The 22,310-nt window shown below is 55.7% G+C and overlaps 1 protein-coding gene across 23 annotated transcripts in view; it reads left to right on the top strand.

Annotated features, from left to right (window-relative positions):
• The window catches only part of NFIX (nuclear factor I X), a 99,521-nt gene that overhangs the window by 47,368 nt on the left and 29,843 nt on the right, over positions 1-22,310 (top strand). For 11 of the 23 annotated variants that reach the window (XM_072787057.1, XM_072787068.1, XM_072787058.1 and 8 more), the window contains exon 3: positions 8,812-8,946. The exons of the other annotated variants lie outside the window; for them this stretch is intronic. In XM_072787057.1, the coding sequence (XP_072643158.1) occupies positions 8,812-8,946 (135 nt within the window). The remainder of the gene's footprint in view (positions 1-8,811; positions 8,947-22,310) is intronic. 23 annotated transcript variants of the gene reach the window in all.

Genomic DNA, 22,310 nt, shown 5'->3' with positions numbered 1-22,310 from the left:
CCCTTGTGCCATGCCCCAGAGCTGGGACTGTCTCCTCCCACAAGTCTCTAGAGGCATGCATGTGTGAGCGTGCTCTCCTCAGGCTCTGTCCCCAGTGATTCCTGCCACGTGCCGCTGCATCTGTATGTGCACACACGTATGTTCATTCACCTTGAACCTAGGCCTTGTGTCACTTTCTACATCTCTTTGGCTCATTGAGGCTACAGTATCTCAGACCTCTGGCAACTCTCGTCCCCCACCTCTTCTGCTCAGTGGTCCATCTTGCCCAGAACCTGACTGTCCTCTGCCATTGTGAGGTAGAAGACACCTCCTGACCCCTGAGGCCCAGCAGGGGCCTGTGACGTGCAGCAGTGGAGAGAGTTGTGGACAAGGAGAGGCTGTCCACAGAAGTCTTTCTTCCCTCTTCTTCTTGCAGCAGCAGCTGTGGTGTGGTAGTGCCAGGCATCCCATGCCTCCAGGGCCCATGGCCGTGCCATCGTGGGTGGGATGTGTGTTTATGAAACTTAGTCCGTTCTCTTCCTCTGCAAGTGTTCAGCATGTGTTACCCTGTGAGTGTCTGTGCGTGCGTGTCTGAGTGTCAGGAGGTGGGTGTCTGTGTATGAGCGTGGGTTGGAGTGTGTGTGTAAATGTCAGTGCAAATCACACCCTGGGGACATAAGGGGAAACTTTGAGGGTCATGAGGTTTGAACTGTTGTTGCTCCCATGAGGATACAGAAGCCCAAGGAGAGTGCAGTTACCTGCTCCCCACCATCATCCAGTGAGTACCCAGGTCACCCAGGGGCACCACCAGCAAACTCCAGACCCCGAGCCCCTTAGACCCCTGAACAAGTGTCTGCATAGGCGGTGTGTGCATTTGCCACATAGTGTCAGACCCTTCCTTGCCTGCTCAGCAGCTGAGCAGCTCCTTTCTAGGGCTCTTTGTGAACCTGCCTCGCTATTAATCTACCTGTTAGTAAAAGAGATTACAATTGCTGTAATTACAGGGCGCTATGGCTCCACCGTCAGGAGCAGGGCTGAGTGAGAGGCAAGGGGTGGGGGGGAGTCCAGCCCCACAGGAAGCTGCTATTAAAAGCCCCATGTTTTGATATGGCACAGGGACAACAGCCCTTCCCGGGGGCTGAGCAGGCTGGGCGGGGGCGCAGGCAGACTAGGTTCCCACTGCAGGTTCTGGCATGACACAGGAGGTCAGCAGGGCTGAGGATGGGGAGGGCTGGGAAGGGCCCCCAGGAACCCTGACCTCAGGGGCCCCATGCAGAAGGCACAGGCTTTTGTAGGCATAGAATGGAGGAGACATGGCGGCACTTGTCAGGATGGGGCAGTGGTTCTTCTTCTGAAGGGGCTCCACAGCCACCAGCCCCCCACTGATTAGTATGGACACACAGAAGCACCTGGTCTGTGCTAGCCCAGAGCTGTGTATGACATGCTCCTAGAAGAGGATACAGGTGATTATATAGCACAGAGGTTCTCAGTAGGGTGTGTGTGTGTGTGTGTGTGTGTGTGTGTGTGTGTGTGTGTTTCTATCCCCAGGGGACTTCTGGCAATATCTGGAGACATTTTTGGTCGTCACTACTAGGGGGAGTGTCACTACTGGCATCTAGTGGGCTGAGGCCAGGGATGCTGCTAGCTGTCCTACAATGAACGGTACAGCATCCTACAACAGAGAATGATCCTGCCCCAATGTCAGAAGTGTCAGGGTGGGAAACCCTGAACATAGCAGAGGAAAAGGGATGGCAACGGGCAAGTCAGACCGGAAAAAGTCAGACAGGACTCCCTGGTGCTACGATTGGAGACCTCAGCAAGTCTGTCCCTGGGTGGGGGTGGGAGAGAGCCAACATCCCAGGCCAACAATTGCAGTGTTGTTGACCCCTGGGAGATGTTGGGGGACCACAGGCTGTGAATATTCCTGTCCATTCCCCTCCCTTTTCTGGCAAAAAGAGCTGGACCTGGATTGGGGCATTTGCCCTTTCTCACTGTCCCCCTGTGTCCTCATTGCCCACCAAAGCACTTGGGAATGAGGGGCTCAGATCTTCTCCCTCAGTTGGAGCCTCACAGGCCTCTCTGGGTGGGAAAGGTTGGGAAGAGGGTGTGCAGGCATGGGGAGGGCTTGCACCCTCCTGCTCCCATCTTGCAGGGACACCAGCCACACCCCGGCTTCTCCAGAATGCACATCTGGCCCGGGTGCTGCTCTGAGGCACAGAGCAGAGCAGGGCAGAGGACTTACCAGTAAAGCCAAGTTTGCTCCTTTCTGGATGGGCACAGGGAGCTTTCTTCCACCATTCACTCCTGGGCACTGCTGCCCCCTTTCCACTTTTGTTTCCACTTTTCTCTTCCAACTTTGGTCCTCTCCAAGGTGCTCCTTGGGAGGGGGGATCAGACGGTCGAATAGGAGATGCAGTAGGAAGTGGCCTGCGGGACTAGGGAGGCAGGTGTGGGCACTACTCAGTCCTCTGTCTTAGGGTATGTGCACTGCTTGTGAGCAGGGCCAAGCTGTGTGCAGAGTGGCTTCTGATGCCCTCTTGGCCCTCAGGCCACCAAGTCTCTGTTATTCCGCAGACAAAGCACTGAGATTTTCAGCTGTTGTGAATTCTGTGTTTCACACCGAGTCCCTAATAGTGGAGTCACTTTGCCTCCCCCCCCCCCCCGTTTTTTTGCCTTGACAGCTCCAACCTTATAATTTTACCTTCTCCCGTCTTGTAATCGCTCCTTTTCTTCCCTCTCCCCTTCCTGGGGTTTTTGCTGCTCATCTCTGGGAACCCCCTTTAGGAAGGATCACTCCTGACAAGAGGGGAGGGGCTTCCTGTCAAACATTGGGAGTTGATGTTTTGTTTGGTAAAATGTCTGTAAATAGGCTGTGAGGCATTAATTCTACATGGATCCCTGTGCACTAGAGCGTCTTTTTGTGTCTGTGCACGTCTCTGTGCGTGTGAATGTCAGGAGCAGAGAGAAAGGGAAGGGAAGGAGGATGAGAGAGGAGAGGGATGGCTTCTGGGGGTCCTGGTTCTCTTCCTTCTGGGACATTGTCTTGGCCTAAATCACAAGCCCTGATTAGGAGAGGTCCCAAACCCAAAGTGTTTAAGGGCCAAGGAGAATGTCAGGAGAGAAGCTGCTGTGTGCCGCCCTGGTTGTAGGCTGGGTGTTCAGAGGCTTGGGATGGGACAGTGGGCCTGTAAATCCAAGGATCTGTGACTCTGAGATGTGTCATGGAGGGAACTATTCCTCCTGCTTAGCATCAGTTGGTCACCTTAAATTGTTGGGGACAGTGTTAGTCTTCCACCCATAAGTGGAAGCCCGTATTTCCCTGGACATGAGGCTGTGTCTTAGGTCTGCAAAGCCACTATGTTTTATTTGTTTGTTTTTTAAATTAATCAATTGATTTTTTTGAAAAGTAACCTCCAGCCCTAGCATGAGGCTCAAACTCATAGTCCTGAGACGGATAGTCAAATGCTCTATGGACTGAGGCAGCAGTCCCCCTTGTCTGTTATTTTTTTTTAAAGTAAGACTTCTTGTTGTCTTAGATTGGCCCCTTTTAAACTTCAGGTGGCTTGACGAACAGCAAACTCACTAGAAACCCTGGTGACTTGACTTCACCAACTCAGCCACATCCGTTTTCCCGCCACCAGCCTTCCAGACCAGGGAATACTTTCTCTCTTTCAGCTGCTTCTCAGCTGACACCCTCCCTGAATCCATTTTGAGTTGCTCTTCCCCGGCCCCGTTAGAAAATGTCGGCTCCGACTGCACCATGCTCGCCAACAAAGGTGCAGAACGATTTTGGCTGCTTCGTCCAGGAAATAAATTCCTCTTCAGTGCCAGAAACCATTGAGTGGTGCCATGTGTTGAGCTCCAGGGCCCAGCACCATGGGCAGGGCTGTTGCTCCAGGCAAGGAGGGTGGAAGCATGGGATCAGGAGGCTCTGGGGATGAGAGCCTTGCTTCCCACACATCCTACGTGCCTCGGTCAAGGACCTAAGAACTTGTCACTTGGCCTGTTCTTCCAGGCCTGGCTTTCCACCTACAATTGCCTGTGGTCTGGTCTGTCTCTGGACCCATGGTAGACTAGCCTCCTTCTGCCCTGCGGCATGCAGGCTCCTTTCTTTTCAGGTACCTTGCCCAGGTTCTCTGGCTCCATCTGCCTTGTAAGGGTTAGTTTCCCCAGGGCATGCCCACTCTCCTCTTTTCTTCCTATAATTGGTGATGCTGTCAGTGTCACTGAGCCCCATCTCACTGAAGCCCACAGACAGTCCCATGAACTAGGCACTGTTGTAATCCTCAGTTATGCCCAGAAGCCCCATGGACAGAAGAACCCTGCTGGAGGCCATGCAGTAGGGAGCGGCAACCCAGGGCCTGTCCCCTCCACACACATCTGCCCCGCACGCTGATCCCCCTGGCTCATCTCAGAACTGATTTCTCCAAACTCTTCTTTCCAGCTCCTGGGCCAACAGCCAGTTGATACAGTATCCATAGTGACCTCATGACACTCCCCGTTCCTCTTTTTTCTATCCATTCCATGCCTGTCTCCGTTCAGGTTGTCACCAGCTACCTGAGCTGGTGAGTCTGTGCAACCGAATTAATGTGGCTCTATGGTGGCTCTGAAGCATCTCTGCATTTTCACCACCATTGTTACTTTCCAAATGCAGCTTCTTCTCATTCTCTTCCAGATTTGTTTTTTATTGGGATATAATTCACATAATAAAAGTCACTAATTTAAAGTATATGATTCAGGGGCACCTGATGTCCCAGTCAGTCTTGATCTCAGGGGTTGTGAGTTCAAGCCTTATGTTGGATGCAGAGGTTACTTAAAAATAAGGTGTACGATTCAGTGGCATTTAGTGCCTTCACAGTGCTGTGCAGCCATCACTTCTGTCTGGTTCTGTGACAATTCTATCACACCTGCCAAAACCTCATACCCATTAGCAATTTGTCCCAACTCCTCCTTCCTCTCAGCCCCTGGCAACCACTGTCTGCTTGCTGTCTCTATGGATTTACCTGTTCTGGACATTTCCTATCAAGGGGATCATACATTGTGTGGCCTTTTGTGCCTGGCTTTCACTAACATCCTGTCGTTGCAGCTCATCTATGTTGCAGCTTGGATCAGGACTCCATTCCTTTTTCTGGCAAAATAATATTCCACCATGGATGTACCACATCTTTTTAATCCATTCTTCTGTTGATGGACATTTGGGTTGTTTCCACTTTGGGGCGATTGTGAACAGTGCTGCTGTGAACATGTGTATACAAGTAGTTTACGTGGACATATGTTTTTGATTCTCTTTAATGTATACCGAGGAGGGGAATCACTCTCCTGTAGTTTTGTGACCACCTTCCAATGGGCAGCTGGTCATGCTGTCTGCCAGAGATGCCTCCTTCTTAGATTAGCAGTCTAGCCTCTGCTAATCATTCCATTCCATTCTGCTAAACATCTCCCCTCACACCCCCTGGCTCTGTGTTCCAGAAGACGGAGCTCTCTGCAGGCCTTCAGTTTGCTGTGCCTGGGGTTCTCTGCGTCTGGGCTTCTCCTGTTTCTCTCCATCTACTGTTGTCTTTCCCCCTTTGTCCAAACACCTTTATCTTTCACACTCCCCTCATGAAGCCTTCTCCTACCACTTCTCACGCCCAGAGCTGAGCCCTCCTTCATTGGGAGGCCCTGCATTGTATCCATTATGCACCCAGTTTCCAGCTGCAGGGAAATTGCCCAGGGCAGCTTCTCTGGTTCTGTATTCATGGGCGTTTGGCAGGTAATAGGTGCTTAACAAACGTAACACACAGATTAGATGAACATTAAGGAAGTGTATGCACTTTTCCTGCCTGTCGCAGATCTGTGGGTGAGCCACCTGGGTGCCCCTGCTGATGCACAAACGAATATACTCCTGCAGTGTGCCTCCCATCGCCTTCTGGGCCCCAGGGTGTCAGTGTCCTCCTGTTTGCTTCTCCATGGCCTCCTGGGAGCAATTAAAGGAAGTATAGAGGACAGGAGTCCAGGAGCTCCACAGGTGATTCTGAGGGAACTCAGTCTCCTTTAGCCCAAACAGGTGAACAGCAAGTCATATGTGACCTAGTTTTTTACTGTTCCTCGCTCCTCCTCTAAGGACAGAGGGGTTGTTCTCTCCTCTCATCCAAACCAGCCCATCTGGAGGTGGTCCCAGAGTAGTCACCCTGTTGTAGGCTATAAGCACAGGCTAGCCTTGAGCGCCAGCCCCTGCCCCAACTTTCCCCAGGCAAGGGCAGGGGTTGAGCAGAGGAGCCAGCTGCCCCAGGCTTAGGTGGATGCTGTGCCTTGAATCCCAGATCCTGTCACAGAAGGTGGGACTGAGGTAGTTCCACAAGGTGTAAAGGACACTGCCAGGCCCCTGTACCAGCTCCACTCAGGCTCTGCCAGGTGGCCCAGGTGGGTAGGTGGCTCAAGAGGGCACAGCACCACCCCAGCCACCCCACTGCAGGCCCAGGGAGGAGCAGGGGTATACTCACTCAGGGTAGGGGGCATAGAAAGAGAAGGGGGGATGCTGTCTGCACCTGAGGGGGTCTGTATCCAACAGCAGTCAAGTAAGGCCACGTTTCACATCTTGTCTCCCCCCACCCCCCGACTGGATCCTACCCAGTCCTTTCCAGGCTGGGGGGGGGTCTAGCTCTAGTCAGCTAGCCACACACAGGCAGGTTCCCCAGGCAAGCTGGACGCCTAGTGGCCCCGCTCCTGGCAACTCACTGTCTTCCTAGGCGCAGCCTGGCCCTCCTCCTCCTCCGCCTCCCTCCTCAGCCCTCTCCTCTCCCTGGGCCTCTTCCCCACGTGGCTCATTACAACTCCAGTTGTTCAGGTCTTGACCTCAAGAGCCTTCCCTATTGACCCCTGACCAGCGATACTAATCTGTGTCAACAGGCCCCAGGGGTTAAAGAAACACAACCGCCGAGCTGCCTCCTTAGCAGGTGCCTGGAGGGGGCAGGGTGGCTCCTGGGAGTGCGCCTGGCGGAAAGGAGCTTCCACAGCACCGCCCCCTCCCCAGTTCACTCCGCCCTCCAGCTCCCCCTTTCCTGCTCTCTGGGATTCTCTTCTTCCTCTGCGGACCCCCTCCAGCCCAATCTCCCCTCCTCTCTAGTTCCCTTCTGTCTTTCCTTTGCTCTCCACTCTGCCTTGTAGGATTTGGGACGAAATACCCCCCCTGCGTCCAGATGGTTCTGCCCTTGTACCACCCCCTCCCCCACTGCACTTACCCCCCCCCACCATTTTTTCCTTTTTAAAGATTTTATTTATTCATTATATACACAGAAAGAGAGGGGAAAAGACAGGCAGAGGGAGAAGCAGGCTCCATGCAGGGAGCCTGATGTGGACTCGATCCTGGTACTCCAGGATCTGCCTTGAGCCGAAAGCAGATGCGCCCAACCGCTGAGCCTACCATTTTCCATCCGGGTCAGGATCCTCCCTTTAACCAATGGTTCTCACATTAAAGCCATCATCAGAATCCCCTGAAGGGCTTGTTGCGACACAGGTCCTAGAGCGCTGCCCTGAGGGCATCTGCATTTTCAACTGGTTCCCTCACTCTGCTGGTCCTCCAGGCTACCCCGCCCCCAGACTCAGCAGGCAGCCCACTCCCCCCAACCTTGTCTGCACCTTTTTCCCCAGGGATGCAGCCATCCTTGGAAGACTGAGAAGGCAAACTGGTAGCCACCTGGGTGGGGCACAAACTCCCGTTGAACAATTGCCGTGTTCCCAGAGCACAGGGTGGGTGGGTTACCTGAGGGTGGCCTGGTGAGAATGCAGGAGCTGGGGTGCCAGGCTGGCTCAGTCAGTAGACCATTCGACTCTTGATCTTGGGGTCATGAGTTTGAGACCCATATTGGATGTAACTACTTTAAAAAAAAAAAAAAAAAGGATACTGCAGAGGCTGCCAGGGGGGACCCACCATGTATTCTTGTGAGTCATGCAAAGGAGCATCCTCTGGTCCGGACTCTGCTGGGGGCCCTGCCAGAGTGAAGGGCCACTCTCCTGACTTTGACAAGACAGTCTGGGTCTTCTCAGAGAAACAGTTGTGTGTCACATGTGTCTCCTTTCTTGGAACGAGCCTGGAGTTATAACGTGCTAAACCCTACCGCTTGATGGAACCAGAGGCCATCTCAGCCCAGCCTTCTCTGCTCTGTGCTGCAGGGGGTACCCCCTCCCCCCCACACTCTCACACACACCCCGGAGGAGGGAGAGTGCTGGGCTCAGGGACGTTGACCTCTGTTATTGTCCAGTATGGCCCTGGCACCTGGGAGTCTGTATTCCCATGTAGCCCTCATGCTGCTCACAACAAGATGGAAACCCAGAAAGAAGAAACCCACAAGCCTGGAGTCCTCCTGCTTTCTTCTTTGTCCCTGTTTTGAGCTGCTGTTACTGCCTCTGGCCACCCATCTTAACATGACCTCTTGTTCTGTGGGGCCACAGCCACAGGCTGCCCCTCCCACTGGGTGCACACATGTCTGACAGGGATGGTCCCAGGACACTGAGCAGGGTGCTGGTGGGACTCTAGCAGGGAGAGGCCACCGAAGGCCTCATGTGCTTGGGTGGGCTTGACAATACTTTCCAGGGTCTTTTTTGCTGCCTGGGATGCTATTAGCCCCAGGAAACCCACCCCTGGGGGGTCATGCTGGCTAGTGGGGCACCCCTGGGTGCTCCTCACTTTCTCTGGGTGCTCTTATTCTCTTGGGACTTTCTACTCTGTCCTCCACTCTCCCAGACCCCTCCTTCCCTTCTTCCTCTTGCCTATGGCTCCCTGATGAGGCTGGGGAGAAATAGACAAACTCTTTAAAAAAAATTTTTTTTTTTAAGTTTCCCAAACTTTTCCAGATGCCAAGAAGAGGCCAGAGAAACCCTGCAACTGCAGGGCGGGTGTTCCAAAGCCTTTCCCCACTCCCTCTCCATGGAAAGGAGGGGAACTAGAGGAGCAGAGTGACTTTGGTACCTCAGACAGCACACCTGAAGGTCAGAGGGCCGATTTGCCATCCCCAAAAGCCCCCCATCCTCACTTCAACCTCCAACCAGTGTGGGGAGGCAAAAGCAGAGGGTAACATCCGCAGGACTGCTAGGAAGTGCAGCATCACATTGCAAAGGCAGTGACTTCTGGGGTTCAGAAGGATTGAATTTGGGACAGAGTATCCCCCCTCCAGTTAGTGAGGTCAGGAGCTGAGAAGGGAGATAACCTGGCCTCAAGGGCTCCCTCCCCTGTAGTCTGGGGCCTGACGTGAGAAGCCACCACTGCTGGAGCCAAGGGTGGGGGGGACAGACAGGAGGGACTGGTGTGTGGGGACCATGCAGACACCACTGTCCTCCCCAGATCGCACCCATAAGGGATGCTGCCCCCAACTCTGCTGTTCTGTCCATCTACTCCCTGGACACCTCCTAAAACAAAGGCCTCTTTGTGGTCCTGGCCTACTGGCCCGCTGCCAGCCACATTCTTTGCGTGTTTCCTGAGCACGGATCCCAGCTCAGTGGTCAGCTCCTCCCCCATTGGCCCAACTCCTCCGGGCTCAGAGCAGTCCCCTCTCCGCTGCCCTGCCCAGGGTCCTCCCACAGCTCCCATCCCTCCTGTCAACGGATCAGGGCTGAGAAGGGAGAGCCCAAGGAGTTCGGCCTCTGGGCCTGTGGCGCTATCAGAAGCAAGTAGAGATTCTATCCATCCTGGCTCTGAGGGATCCCAGTCAGTTCCACTGAGCCTGAGCCTTGTTGTTCTCATCTGTGAAAATGGGGAAAATAACTACCCCATGGGACTATCAGGCAGATTAAATGTCTCCCAAACACCCAGCTCCTGCCTGCCACACAGTGGCTGCACTAAGTAACTAGAGCTCCCCACTCGGCACAGCACCCTGGGGGGTTGGGGAGCTTGTCGTGACTTTGGTGGGTGGCTCAAGAGCTCAGAGGGTCTCTAGAGTGGGACATTTCCTTCGGTCCTACGGGAGACCCAAAACCTAAGGTCTACTCCTGGAGGAGCCCTTCCCCTCCTGTGGGATAGAGCTAGGTCCTTAGCAAGTGACCCACCAATCCCAAGCACAGTGCTGCTCCCTGTGCCCCTCCTGGCTCCCACCTCAATCTGTAACAGCACTGGGGGCCCCTGTTTGGGTTAGACATGGGGAAGGGGAGGGGCTAGATCTGAGTAAGGGGATCTGGGGTGGGTGAGGCAGGGAGCCCCAAAGAGGGATGCCTGGGCTTTTAGGAGTGGAACACTTTGGAAAATCAGCAGATACATCCCCTGTCACCTCCAGTAACCAGTTACTCACGGTCACACACGGTCCTAATGAAGTCCTAGATTGCTGCTCTGGAGTCCCCCCCCCTTGTTAAAAAAAATGTTCATAATTTGGAAAGAAAAGAAGCTTTTTACAAGCTGGCGGCTCTAGGGAACTTTCCGTCGGGTTCTTTCTGGCCTCGTGATGGGTGGGGCCCACTTTTCCCTTCCCCTCTCGTGCTCTCCTAATAATCCCCCTTCCCTAGCCCCACCAAACACACACACACTTTAGGCGACCTACAGCCAGCTGTCACCCCAAGAAAGCTGAAGGGAGGCTGAGGACCTGTCCGTGCCCTCCTGGGCCCCAGCCAAGGCCCCCCGCACCACCTCCCCTGCCCCCAGAGGTGTCCCGACAAGGGCCCGCGGAGTCCTCAGATAGCAGCTCTTCCCAGAATCCACCCCAGGACCCCAGCCCTGCCTGCCCTCCCCCAGGGCTAGCCCCACTCTCCTGCTGAGTGAGGGTCCCCCGAGTCCTCCTGCAGTCCTGAGGCCCCTCCGGGGAGGAGGCGAGAGGTGCTGAGCTCACCGCCTCGGCATCTGCCCTCCCCCTCTCTGGTGCGAGGGCCGGCCGCACTCCCGCCAGCGCCTCGCTCCCTAATAGCTTTTTAAGTCCAACCACATGTGTCTGCGGAGCAAGGAGCCGCCCCTCGCAGGGCCTCGGCTCCCCTCCCTTGCCGGAGACCACCCTCCACTCGGAGCAGCCTCGGGGCTGGGGGAGGGGGTCTGCCTCCCGAGAGCCCATCTGCTAGCTGCCGGCCCAGCTGAGCAAGAAGGGCCGCTGAGACGGCTGAGTGCTGGGGTCTCTGAGTGCTGGGGTCTCTCTCGGGAGTGTTATGCGAGGAGGCCAGCCCTGAGGCTCCTCTGGGCTCAGGGTCCCCCAGTCTCCCTTCCCGGTTCTGGGGTCTGGTATCCTCTCTTCCTGTGGCAGCAAGGAGGGGCGAGCTGTCTGGGTTTGGGAGCCTGAGGTGGGCGGCTAGGAGGCGGGTGAGGAGCTCTGACCTCCTCTTGAGGGCCTCCCAGCCATGGCTTTGTGCCAGCACCTCTCCCCTGCACCCGGCCCCATTGTCGTGACCCCATGATCGCCCCTCTGACTTGTACACGTGTGGCTCCCTGTGCGTGTGAGTGGTCTGTGGGGAGGCCTGTGGGGTGCGGTTTCGCAGAAGGGGAGTGAGGGCTGAGAACCAACGGGCAGGCAGGCCTGGGGTCCTAATGAGAAAATTGCTTCCAGCCAGGGAGCCCTGCTCTGCGGCTGAAATTGCATCCAGCCCGAGCCAATTCTGCTGCCGCGGTCCCGCCCTTCGGAAGGAGGTGGGGGAGCTGCCTTGGGCAGGGGGAGGAGCGGGGCTTGCACACTACTCAACCAACACTCCCCCTCCCCAACACCTTAGAGTCTTCTGCCTCTTGGGGAGGGGACTCAAGTGAGCTCCAGGGCCCAGCTTGGCTCGAGACCCTACTGCTGGATCCTTGGGAGGCAGAGGCTGGAGAGGGAAATGGAGAGATTCTCCTCTCTCTTCTGCTCAGTTCTACCAAGCCTGTAGAGCCCCCCACTGCCTGCAGAGGTTCTCAGAGAGGTGAACCCATTAACAGGCTTACCGAGGAAGGGTGTGAGGAACGCTTTGTTTCCACAGAGGTCCTTTGGGCAAGTTTGTCCACCTGGAGTAACTTGAAATTCAGCCTCTCCTAAAAACTTAGGGTCCGGCCCCTCTTGCCTACCCCTCCACTCAGGGGAGCCCAGTGCCTGCACCCCAGGCTAGGGACCCAGTCGGTGAAAGGTCAGCGAAGCTTGCTTTCTTCTGTTACTCATTCTGGGCTTTCAGTAGAACCACCTACAGGAACAGCAGAAATCAAGGCCACGAAGTCAGTCCTGCTTCTGAGGAAGGCTGGTACCTACCATTCAGCTGCCAATTGGCTCCGTGAGCTCCAGCCCCACGGATTAACCAGCCTCAGGCGTGCCCTTGCCATGCCCCAGTGAACCAGAAGGTCCACCTTCTGGTTACCTATGGGGAAGACCTATCCCAATCCTGGGAAAATACTTTCCTCACCTGGGGCTCTGATCTCTGCTGCTGCTGCTTTGCTTATAGACTCTGGATCACCTGTTTCCTAGATTTCTGAGATGGTGGTTAGGGAGGAGGGTTGGGGGAGGGCACAGAGAGAGAATGGGGCCACATCTAAGTACTTAGCTGCCCTTGCCACCTGCGGTGAACCTGGCCATGCGGTTGTTCCCCAGAGAGGTAGCTGGTCACCCCGGACCTTCCTGCCCCCCCCAACCTCCTGGGTGGGGCCTCCCTCTGGCACTGGCAAGTTGTAAAGACTGTGCAGAGCAGGGAGTGAGCAGGAGTGCTCGGAGGGAGGGAAGAAGGCAGGAGGAAGGAAACAACCCCATTGTCATCCCCCAAATTACTGGCTGGGATGGCAGGGGAGGAGGCGGAAAGCCGACATTGTTTACTTAATTAAAAGTAAACAACAATTTGCCGCTGCCAGCCTCCCATTAGCTGTGTGCCGGAGCCCTACGAGCTGGGGACTCGGCTTTCGCTCCCGCCAAGCCTGGCTCCTTTCACCACACCCCCAGCCTGGGCTCCCCCAGGGCCCTGCACCCTTCCCTGGTTCTGCCCTTCTCAGGCTGAGCAGAGGAAACAAGTTAAACCGCATAGTGTCTCAGCATCCTCCAGGTTGGGATAAGAGTGTCAAGGAACTGTCATTTGGCAGGTCACTGTGGGGTGAGAGACCCCTGAAAGTGTATACTGTTATGCCTGGTTGAGGTCCAGTGGAGCAGTGCAGAGGGCACCATCTTGTCAGGTTAGCCAGATGTCTGGCTCATTGGGGGAGGTGGTCCCCTTCCCCCTCCCCACCTGAGTGTCCAGTCTCTACTACCTGGAGGCCTGGGCCTCTCTGCCCCACCCCCCTTTTTTCCTTTTCCCTTTTAGCAGCTTATAAACATCCTTCTCCCATCTTTTTGGCTCTGCTCCCAGAAGGGGGCTGTTCAAGGCTCCAGGAGGGCGGAGGGAGAGATGCAAGCGCTTGGGGCCCTTGGGGCATGGGCCTGCGGGGAGCAGGGCTGCGGGAACTGAGTATCCCCCACCCTTGCCAAGACAGCCACAGGTGTCCCCAGGATCCGGGAAGGGGAGTTGGACAGGTTAGGGCTGCCCTAGGGCGCTACTAGGGTAGCATGGTGAGAGGGTTGTGCATTGATTTCTGTTGGCTTCCAGCGGCTTCCAGAGTGCCTTGGGAGGGGGGGATGGGTGTGTGTCCCCAGGCAAGTCCCCACCTCTCCCATGGGCTCCACCCCCAGCGAGGTACAACTCAGGCTGAAGGGCTGGCCCAGGATATATGACTTTGGCTCATGACTTTAATGGTGACAGCTTTCCCTTCCCCTGTAGAGGTGGGGGCTAAGTCACTTCCCAGCACTGTGCTGCTTATAGAACCACTGCTGAGCTGGAGTCGCTATCAGGCTCCTGTGGCCAGATGCTAAGGTGGGGAGAATATCTCAGGGGAAAAAAAGCCAAACCTGAGACACTTGGGGAGCCAAGCAACTGGGATTTAAGCCCAAAGGGGGAGAGGTGAGGCAAGGCATGGGCAGTGGGCAGTCAATACACGAGTCCCAGTGTGCATCATATGTCCCAGAGTGCTGGGTCCCACCAGGCTGATTCTTCCCCCAGGGCACAGTTGGCAATGGCAGAGACATTTTTAGTTCTCACAACTGAGGGGGCGTGATGCTACTGGCATCTAGTGGGTGGAGGCCAGAGATGCTCAAATCCTGCAGTGCACAGGACAGCCCCACCGCAGAGAATGATCCAGAGGGTAGGGGTTGAGAACCCTTGTCTGGAGTTTGGCCCTTCAGGAAGATTTAGACACATATTCACTCTCTCCATGAGCCATCCTGCCCCACCTCACTCCTCCCCCAACATTTGCATCCTTTCATCTTCCTCTTCCCCCTTCAGGATTCACACATCCACATGCGTGCACACATGCTCACAGCTCCCGGGATTCACACACATCAGGGTTTTCACATGCACTCACACACAGAAAAATCTGGGAAGTCTGTCCTGCGCTTAATTGAATTAAAGGACTGGGGTTTGGCAGGACATTGTGTATCTGAGCTGCAGCTTCTTGCAGCCGTTTCAGCCCTGGACAGGACGGTTCAGGCTTCCTGCGATTCCAGCTGCTGCTGCTCCTCTTTCCTCTCTCTTTCCCCCACTTTCCAAGCCAGAGACCTGGGAAGGGCCCCTGGTCAGCGGTCAGCGTGACAGGCTTCTGCTCCTCCCTTCTCTCACTGCTTTGCCTTGTGGTACTGCTTGTAGGAGGCTGGGGCCTCCAGAAAAACCGGTATCCCCCATGCATGAGGCCAGGGGACTGTCTGGAGCAGACCGGTCCAGGCCAGTCCCTCATTCCAGGCTTTCTGCTGTCTATGCATGGGTTGCAAGGTAGAGGGTACCGCTGGTTGGGAATGGGATACACTTCTTGGCTGAGTGTGAAGCCATCCAGCTCTGCCTGAGAGGCCTGAGGGCTCCCTATCTATAGGGAGCATCCTCCCTATAGCCTGCATCCCTATCTTAATGGACAGAGCTGGGATGTCAGCAGAGGGCACAAACTATTTGGGGGACTGCCATCCCTCAGATCCTTTTCCCAACCTGAGCCCATAGGGTGGGATAGGGGATGGGGTGTGCTGCAGGGCAAAGGGATGCTTTTCTGTGTCTCTTCCCTCCCACTACTGCAGGGTCCCACTGAAGCCTCTGCTTTTGTCAGGCTCTGGAGGTGGACTTGTTCTCAGTCCCCCCCTTATAACCCCATTCTAGCCCCTCCCGGAACAGGAGTGAAGCTGCCTCTCATCTGAGGATGACCCCAGCACCAGAGCCCAGCTCTCACTTTGAGGAAGCTCTGCCGGAGCCACCTCTAGCCCAGAGCCTGAGGCTAATGGGAAAGGTCCTTCGTCTAGAATGGGTACAGGAGATGCCCTGGGCCTCACTGTGGGCAGGAGGGGCGTGGTCAGCAAGCCTGTGCCTCCTGGGGCGCCATCTCCTAGCTTGTGCCACCCTCTCAGCCCTGCCTTTATGGGGGGCTTACTGAGTGCAGAATCTGGCCCCCCAGCCCCCCAGCTTAAGAGCAGTCTGGGCATACCAGCTAATGGCTGGTAGTGCCACCATCCAGAAGGCCCATTGGAGGACCCAGCCCCGCCCCACATGTGTGACCCTTGGAGCTTGGACAAGGCAGGGGGGGTAGGGGGCAGTGCTTCCCCCCACCACCCCTGCTGCTGGGCTGTTTCACTGGCTGGCAGGAGGAGTGAGAGAAGGATTGGGGGGCCAGGGAAGAGGCCAGACCCAGTCCGGAGCCCTGAGAAGCGATCTGCACTGCCCAGGGTCAGGGGGGGTGGGGGGAGCGGGCCTCACCTCGGCTAACCTCCCTGACGAACAAAGGGGCCTTTCTCCACACCCGCCTGGGAGGGTGTGCCTGCCCGACGGCTGCCGCCACTGCAGAGAGCGCTGTTGTTTTCTTCTTCTTCTTCTCCACTTTTCTCCATTTCTCTCCCTCTCCTTGGTTCCTGATCCCTGACTTTTAGTATCCATTTTTAACTTTGAGAGGGGCGGCGGGGGCGGGGGAGGGGAGGAAATCTTCCTCTTCAAGCGATTATCAAGTGCAGGGGCATGTCTGTAATGCCAAAAGGTGGGGGCGTCGTGGGAGTGTTGGGAACAGCCCTGGGGTCACGCGGCCGCAGACTCGCGCACACCCAGAGCAGCCCCGTTCTTGGGGAGGAAGGCAGGGACCCAGAGCCGCGGTGGCGCCGCGCAGGGTGGGCCCGGGCTCATGGGTTTACCCCCACAGCCATGCACCTGGCAGCTCCCCCTTTCCTCCTCGCTCGCCCATTCCGCGGCCCCCTTCCATCCGGCCCCCGCACCGCAAGCTGTTCCTAATCAATGAGAACGGGAAGCTCGGCCCTCACATCACATCACGGGATGTGCTTGGCAGCGGCAACGGCAGCAACGGGAATCGTCGTCTCGGGCAGCACGGCCTGGGGTTCGAGTGGCCTGGCTCTGGCCGGGCCTCCTCCTTCCTGCTTGAGCCTCTAGGGGGTGCAGAGGGAACCCCGGCCCCTGCAGCCCCGGCGGGCAGCGCGCAGGTTCGCCGCCCCGGCCCGGGTCCCCGAGGCTGCCTGCCGAGGGCAGCTAGTGTTAACTCGCTGCGCCACCTAGCTACGGCATCTAGGAATGCAGCGCGCCGGTTCGTCGGGGTGCGGCCGTTGAGCCCCGCTGCCCCGGGGCTCTGGAGTACCTGCTTTGGTCCTTCAGGGCATTATCCATGGGGGATTTGGCACCTGCCGACCTGGAGGGTCGATATCGTTTGGTCTCTTCAGCAGCTTAGACTGCCCCAGCTTAAGTCTGGGTAGCTGCCTCCTACCCAGGTGGCCTTCCTCAGTACTGTGTGCACGTCCAAGCTTCTGGAAGTTGCCTCTCGGCTGCTGTTCAGGATCACAGTAAAACTGAAACATAGGGTCCTGGAAACTGACTTCCCTGCCCCATCTATGCCTTCCTTATGTGTGCTTGGCACTTTATCGTGTATAAAATCATCCTATCCTCTATGTAAAAATTCCTGCTCACAGCTCACTGTGCTGAGGCAAGCTTGGCATGTGTTGCACAGGGAGGGAGAGGAGGCCTGGGAGACACACTAGGTGCCCAATAACTGCAGGTCTAGGATTTGGATCCCCGGCTCACAGCTCCTTCTGACACTTAGAGCCATCTCATCCCCCAGAAGGCCACCTGCCTATCCATCTATTCAACCCAGCCTGGGCTTTCACTGCTGGCGATTTGGAGTCAAAGGCTCAAATTCTTCATGTACTGTCTGGGTAGCTCTGGACAGTGGCTGCCTTAAGGTCTTTGGGGGTGTGGGGAATGGGGAGCAGAGCAAGCTTGTAAGAGTGCTCCCCTGCCCTGCCTTCCACAGGGAGACTGCATCCTTCCTCTGATTCCCTCAGGAATGGGGGTCCAGATGGCCAATGCTGCACTCCAGGCCCTGTTGGGCTTTACGGAAGAATTACTGGTACTGGAGTTTCCACATCAATTCCTTGGAATTGAGTATTGAGGATGGACCCGCAGGAAAAATGTTCTCTTCTTGAGAAGGGGAAGGTGCCAGCCACCTGGTGCTTCTGTCCTCTGGGTGGTCAGTGTAGCCACAGTAGGAGGAAGGATCTAGAAGGATCTATGTAGAGTCTCATTATCCTTTCCAACTGCATTTCCAAGTGTAATGGATACACTAGTGAACAAAACAGATAGGCCTTGACTCCAGGAGGCTGATGGTCTGGTGGGGTGCACCCAGCTGGAAACCCCTGGTCTGGGAGGCCTGGTGACCAAGTCCTTGGGGCTCTTGAACACTCTAGAGCCAGTCTTCCTGTCTCCCACCCCTGGCCCAGCCAGAGGCTCACAGTGTGGATGGAATTTGAAGGTAGGATTACTTGGCTTCCAGCCTCCAGGCGGAAGTTCTGCGCTTAGACATTTGATTGTGGCACGCGTTTGTGTTTGTTGCTCTTCCAGGAACCCACGTATGTCTTCCCCCAGAAGGCCTCCCCTGTAGAGGAGGCTCCTTTAGAGTCACCAGCCTGGGTGTCAGGTCCTACCTCTTAGGGGGCTAAGGAAGTTAGAGCACCTGAGGATGGGAGGCAGGGGGCCTCGGCCTGCTCTTGCTTAGATGGGCTCTCCTACCCCAGGCCCTCTGGATTCTCATAAGGAAAGGAGTCAGCAGGAGGCAGGGCAGGGGTAGGATTCTGCTCATGGCCAGAAAGAGAGAGGTAACCTGGAATGCAAGGAGGCCAGGGAGCCCCAATATTCCCCATCCCCCTATCCCCACCATCTTCTGGCAAGCCTGACCCTCTTCCTATAAGTAATGAGGCTCCAGCTGTGGGAGCTTCCCCTGCCCAGGGCTGAGAGTGACTTTGCCCTCTGTGGGGACTCACTCCTCCCACCTTCTTTTCCTGGTCCGTTGTTCCTTTTCTGCTTTCTCTTCTCATCCCTTCCCCAGAACATTGCAAAGGTGTATGGGTGTATGAGTGTCCCCCATCAGGTGCAAACAGCTGGATGCAGCCCAGCTGTGCTTATGAAGCCACTCCTGAGTATTTTTAGGAAAGTTTTCTTTCCTTCTGGTTGTTTTTTTTTTTTTTTTTTAATTTTATTTATTTATTCATGAGAAACTCAGAGAGAGCGAGCGGCAGAGACACAGGCAAAGGGAGAAACAGGCTCCATGCAGGGTGCCCGATGTGGGACTCGATGGGGTCTCCAGGATCATGCCCTGGGCTGAAGGCGGCGCTAAACCAGAGCCACCTGGGCTGCCCAATGTTGTGTTTTTTTTTAAAGCAGTCTCTTTTTCCTTTGCTTTCTCTTTCTCTCTCGCTTTCTTCCCTTTTTCCTCCCTCTTGGAACCTTCTACTTCTCTGATTCTTTCTATTGCAGTCCTCTTGCTTAGAACCACTTTGATTTGGTTCTGATTTTCTATCTTGGCCCCTTCCTCCCTTAGTTTTAGTTTTGTGTTTTTGTCATTTTTCTTGCTCTGGGGTTCACTGATTTCTTTCCTCCTTTTCCCAAACTCCCACGTACGCCAGGCATGCCCCTTAAGCGGTCTCTAGAACTTCTGAACTTCTGAATCCCTGGTTGGCATTAGTGCCTGGAGGACTCTGTACCTTTACAAATAAGTAGACCAAGGGCAAGTGCAATTGGGGGATGGGGGGAGTTTGATGCCTGACCCTGGGAGGTGGGGACACTATTAATAGTCCTGAGAGCAGCTGGAGGTGAGGGCAGTTGTCTGGCCAGGCCTGGCCTGGGCAGCTCAAAGGGTCAGAAAGGGCAGTGCCAGAAACAGAAAGCAGGAAGGGGTTGGGAGAGGCTCTGCATGCCCCTAACCTGAATGGGGGCACCCCCTCCGCAGGGCCCATATTTTCTTGGTGTACTGGGTATGGAGGGCATTCTCCACTGTCAGTTTCTATCAGGTTCAGGAGGGGACAGAAGCTTTAGGGGCTGGGGGCCATTTTTATGGATCCAACTATTACATGACTCCTGGCCCCAGGCCCTCTTGGAAATGTTGGCTCCAGCTGCTGGCTGAGTTGTGGCACCAGCTGGCACTCCCAAGAGAGGCAGCTGGCCACCCATAGGGAAGCACCTATGCTTCTGGTGTCCTCAGCTCTCTATATCTTTAGGGCTGGGCTAGGACAGTCAGGGCCTAAGGCCCAGTGCCCTTAGAATCCTGGGGAAAATCATTTTCTCCCCCCTTCCCTATTGGCCTTACCCATCCTCTGGGCTTCCCTTTCATTGCCTCTCCCCCACCATTTCCAATGTGGTGGCCATCCTGAGGCCATTTACTGTGGCTACTGACTTTGGAGAGGGACACACTGTAGAAGGCATCCTGCTCTTTTATTTCCAGAGAAACCTCTACCCCTCTTTGCAGATGGTAATGGTTCGGGCCCTGAGGAGAGCCCCCCCTTGATTTCCTGGCTGTGTTCTCAGGGGCTAGACACCAAGAAATAATAATTTGGGCATACTTAATGTGTCATTATGAGTGTACGGTCCTGTGGGATGGGAGCTGAGGGTTACCCCAACTTCCCTCACTGAGGCAGCCTTTGAGCCCAGTGGGAGAAGGAGTGGAGTTTCAGCTAACAGAAGTGAAGGGAAGTGGTGGTCCTAGTGGAAGAACAGCTGATGTTTGAGTTGGGCCCTGGGCTAAGCTAAGCACCTTTTACCTGTTCTTTCATTTATTCCTTGACCAAGAGCCCTAGGTGGCAGGTAGCATCTGCATTTTACAGCAGACGAAACAGCTCAGAACTTGACCAAGGTCACTGGACTGGTAGGTTCTGGAGCACGGATGCAAACTCAGGGGGAGCCCCTTTCCACTGTCCTTTGCTGGCTGTCCACCTCCATCCCCTACTGCCCTTGGTGTGCCCCCTTCACCCTCTCTGTGCCTGGCTGAGATCCCCCTTAGAGTGGACATGGGATCCAGACGAAGGACATCTCCCTGGCTAGACTCAAGGGCAGGCTCCAGGCAGAGGTGGGCCAGGACCTGAGGTGGGGAGCTCCTGCCTTCCTCCATCTCCCCAGAGGTCCCTCCCTTACCTCCTTCAGTAGTGGCCGCTTCACCTCTAGTCCCTGTCTGATGGGAATTCTGCTCTGATGGGACTTCCTACCCGCTGAGCATCTCTGGAACATCCCAGATGGTGCTACTTCAAGGCCCCAGGTCTGCTTGTTCACAGACAGCCATGGATCACTGATGTCTGAGATGCTGGGGATGGGTGCTAGATCATTCCCCCTCCCCCCCACCCAAAGGGCAGACCCTGGAGGAGCCTGCATGTCCATTGCATCTCTCTTGAATCTCATAGCATCTCACATCTCTCACATCTCACCAGTGCTGCTGGGCTTAACTGCTGGGAGTTAACTGTTTAACTGCTAGGCTGGGCTTGGAGGGGCCCCTAACAGGCTGACTGGGCTTTTCCATCCATCTGCTGGGTGTCATGCTCTGCACCAGGATGCATCCCTCCTTCTCTCTCCTTTTTCTTTGGCCACTGTCTGTCATCTCATGGGGATGACCAACTTGGCACCCAGTTCCTCTGGGCTTCAGTGATCAGTCCCCATCTCTAGTTCTTCCTGGGCTAGGGGCAGTGCTAAGGCAGGCTCTCCCATCAGGTGCAGGGTGGAGAATGCTGAGCAGCTCACACCAGGAGAGCACCCTAGAGGCAGCAGGGCTGTTTGCCCGAGTCCGACCTTTGGAGCCCATTCTGCTGGTCTCCTGGGCGCCAGATGAGCCCACTTTCTTTCCTTCTCCCTTCCTGCAGTTTTGCTGCTGGGTAGTGAGCTTTGCGGCAGCCATATCTGGCCCTCGCTTCTGGAGGATGGGAGACAGCATGTGTTGAGGTGGAAAAGGTAGTGCTGTGGGGGCCAAAGACTGAGTGGAATGTCCCATCCAGATGTTCCCTGTGGCCTGAGCTGTTGTCCCTGCCTCACCCTCCCTTCATGTCCTTTATAAGCTCAGGCTTCAGGGACAGCCAGAGGAGATCTAGGCTATGCAGGTGTGACTGGGCCTCTTCCTTTTCCCTGGCACGCAGCCTTCCTCCCCTGCACAGGTGACTCAAGTCAACGACTCAGGCCCTTTCAGATCCATGAGTAGAGGGGGAATGAGGAAAGAAGAGATGAAGTGGGGGTGACATGTGTGCCCATCGTGCACCTGGCCACACCCCTGCCCAAATCTTCAGGGCTGTGCTTCCTGGTCATGCTCCTGCCTCCCACTATGTGGGGTTCTAGGGAGGACAGAAGAGGGATAAACTTCAGGATGGCTCCAGGGTCTGTATGCACACACACACAAGCTGGCTGGCTTGTGGGGGTGGACTGCAGAGTGGAAAGAGGGAAGGAAAGATCCTAGAAGCCCTGTGGGCTGGGCCAAGTCCTAGCCCCTCCCCTCTTTGCCCTCTGGCTGCCCTGTACTCTCAAGGACTTCCTCAGTCCCCGAATCTCCTGTTTGCAGAGATGAGGAGAACCCCTCTGTGACCTGTCTCCCTAGCCCCCCATCTGTCCACCGCTCCCCTCCTCAGGGTGTCTCAGATTCTCAGACTTAGGTTTCAAGAGGCACAATAGTTACATTCTCCAGCTCTGATTGCCACAGGCCAGGCCTCTGGCTCCCCTTGAGATTGGGTTTCCAGTGCCCTGGAAGCTCTGGAATCACAGAAGAAGGGGGAGACAGGTAGGGGGAGGGAAGTGCCACACTGGGGAGGGCCAGGATAAGCTCCTGAACTGCATCAGCTTTTCAGAAGACAGCACCCCCAGAACAGAGCATGCCCCCACCTGCTTCTCGAACCTCAGACCTGGAGAGAGCCTGGGGAGGGGCAAGCAAACTGTGAACCCTGGGGGCTGTCCTCTTCCAGTCCCCAGAAGTCAGTGGTCCTTGCAAACCTAGAGGTGGGTTCCTCTCTGGCCCAGTGCTTAGTGCTGAACATGCTGTATACAGTGGGACTGCAGCTGTGAATGCATCATCTCCTTCTACCCCTATGGGACGGCAGGAAATTGCTGGTGGTATGTCCACATGTGTGCGTGTTTGTGCTTGGCCGTGT

This window comes from Canis lupus, chromosome 19 (genome assembly GCF_048164855.1).
Source record: "Canis lupus baileyi chromosome 19, mCanLup2.hap1, whole genome shotgun sequence".
Taxonomy (NCBI): domain Eukaryota; kingdom Metazoa; phylum Chordata; class Mammalia; order Carnivora; family Canidae; genus Canis; species Canis lupus.
This window is presented reverse-complemented; position numbering and strand designations above follow the sequence as displayed.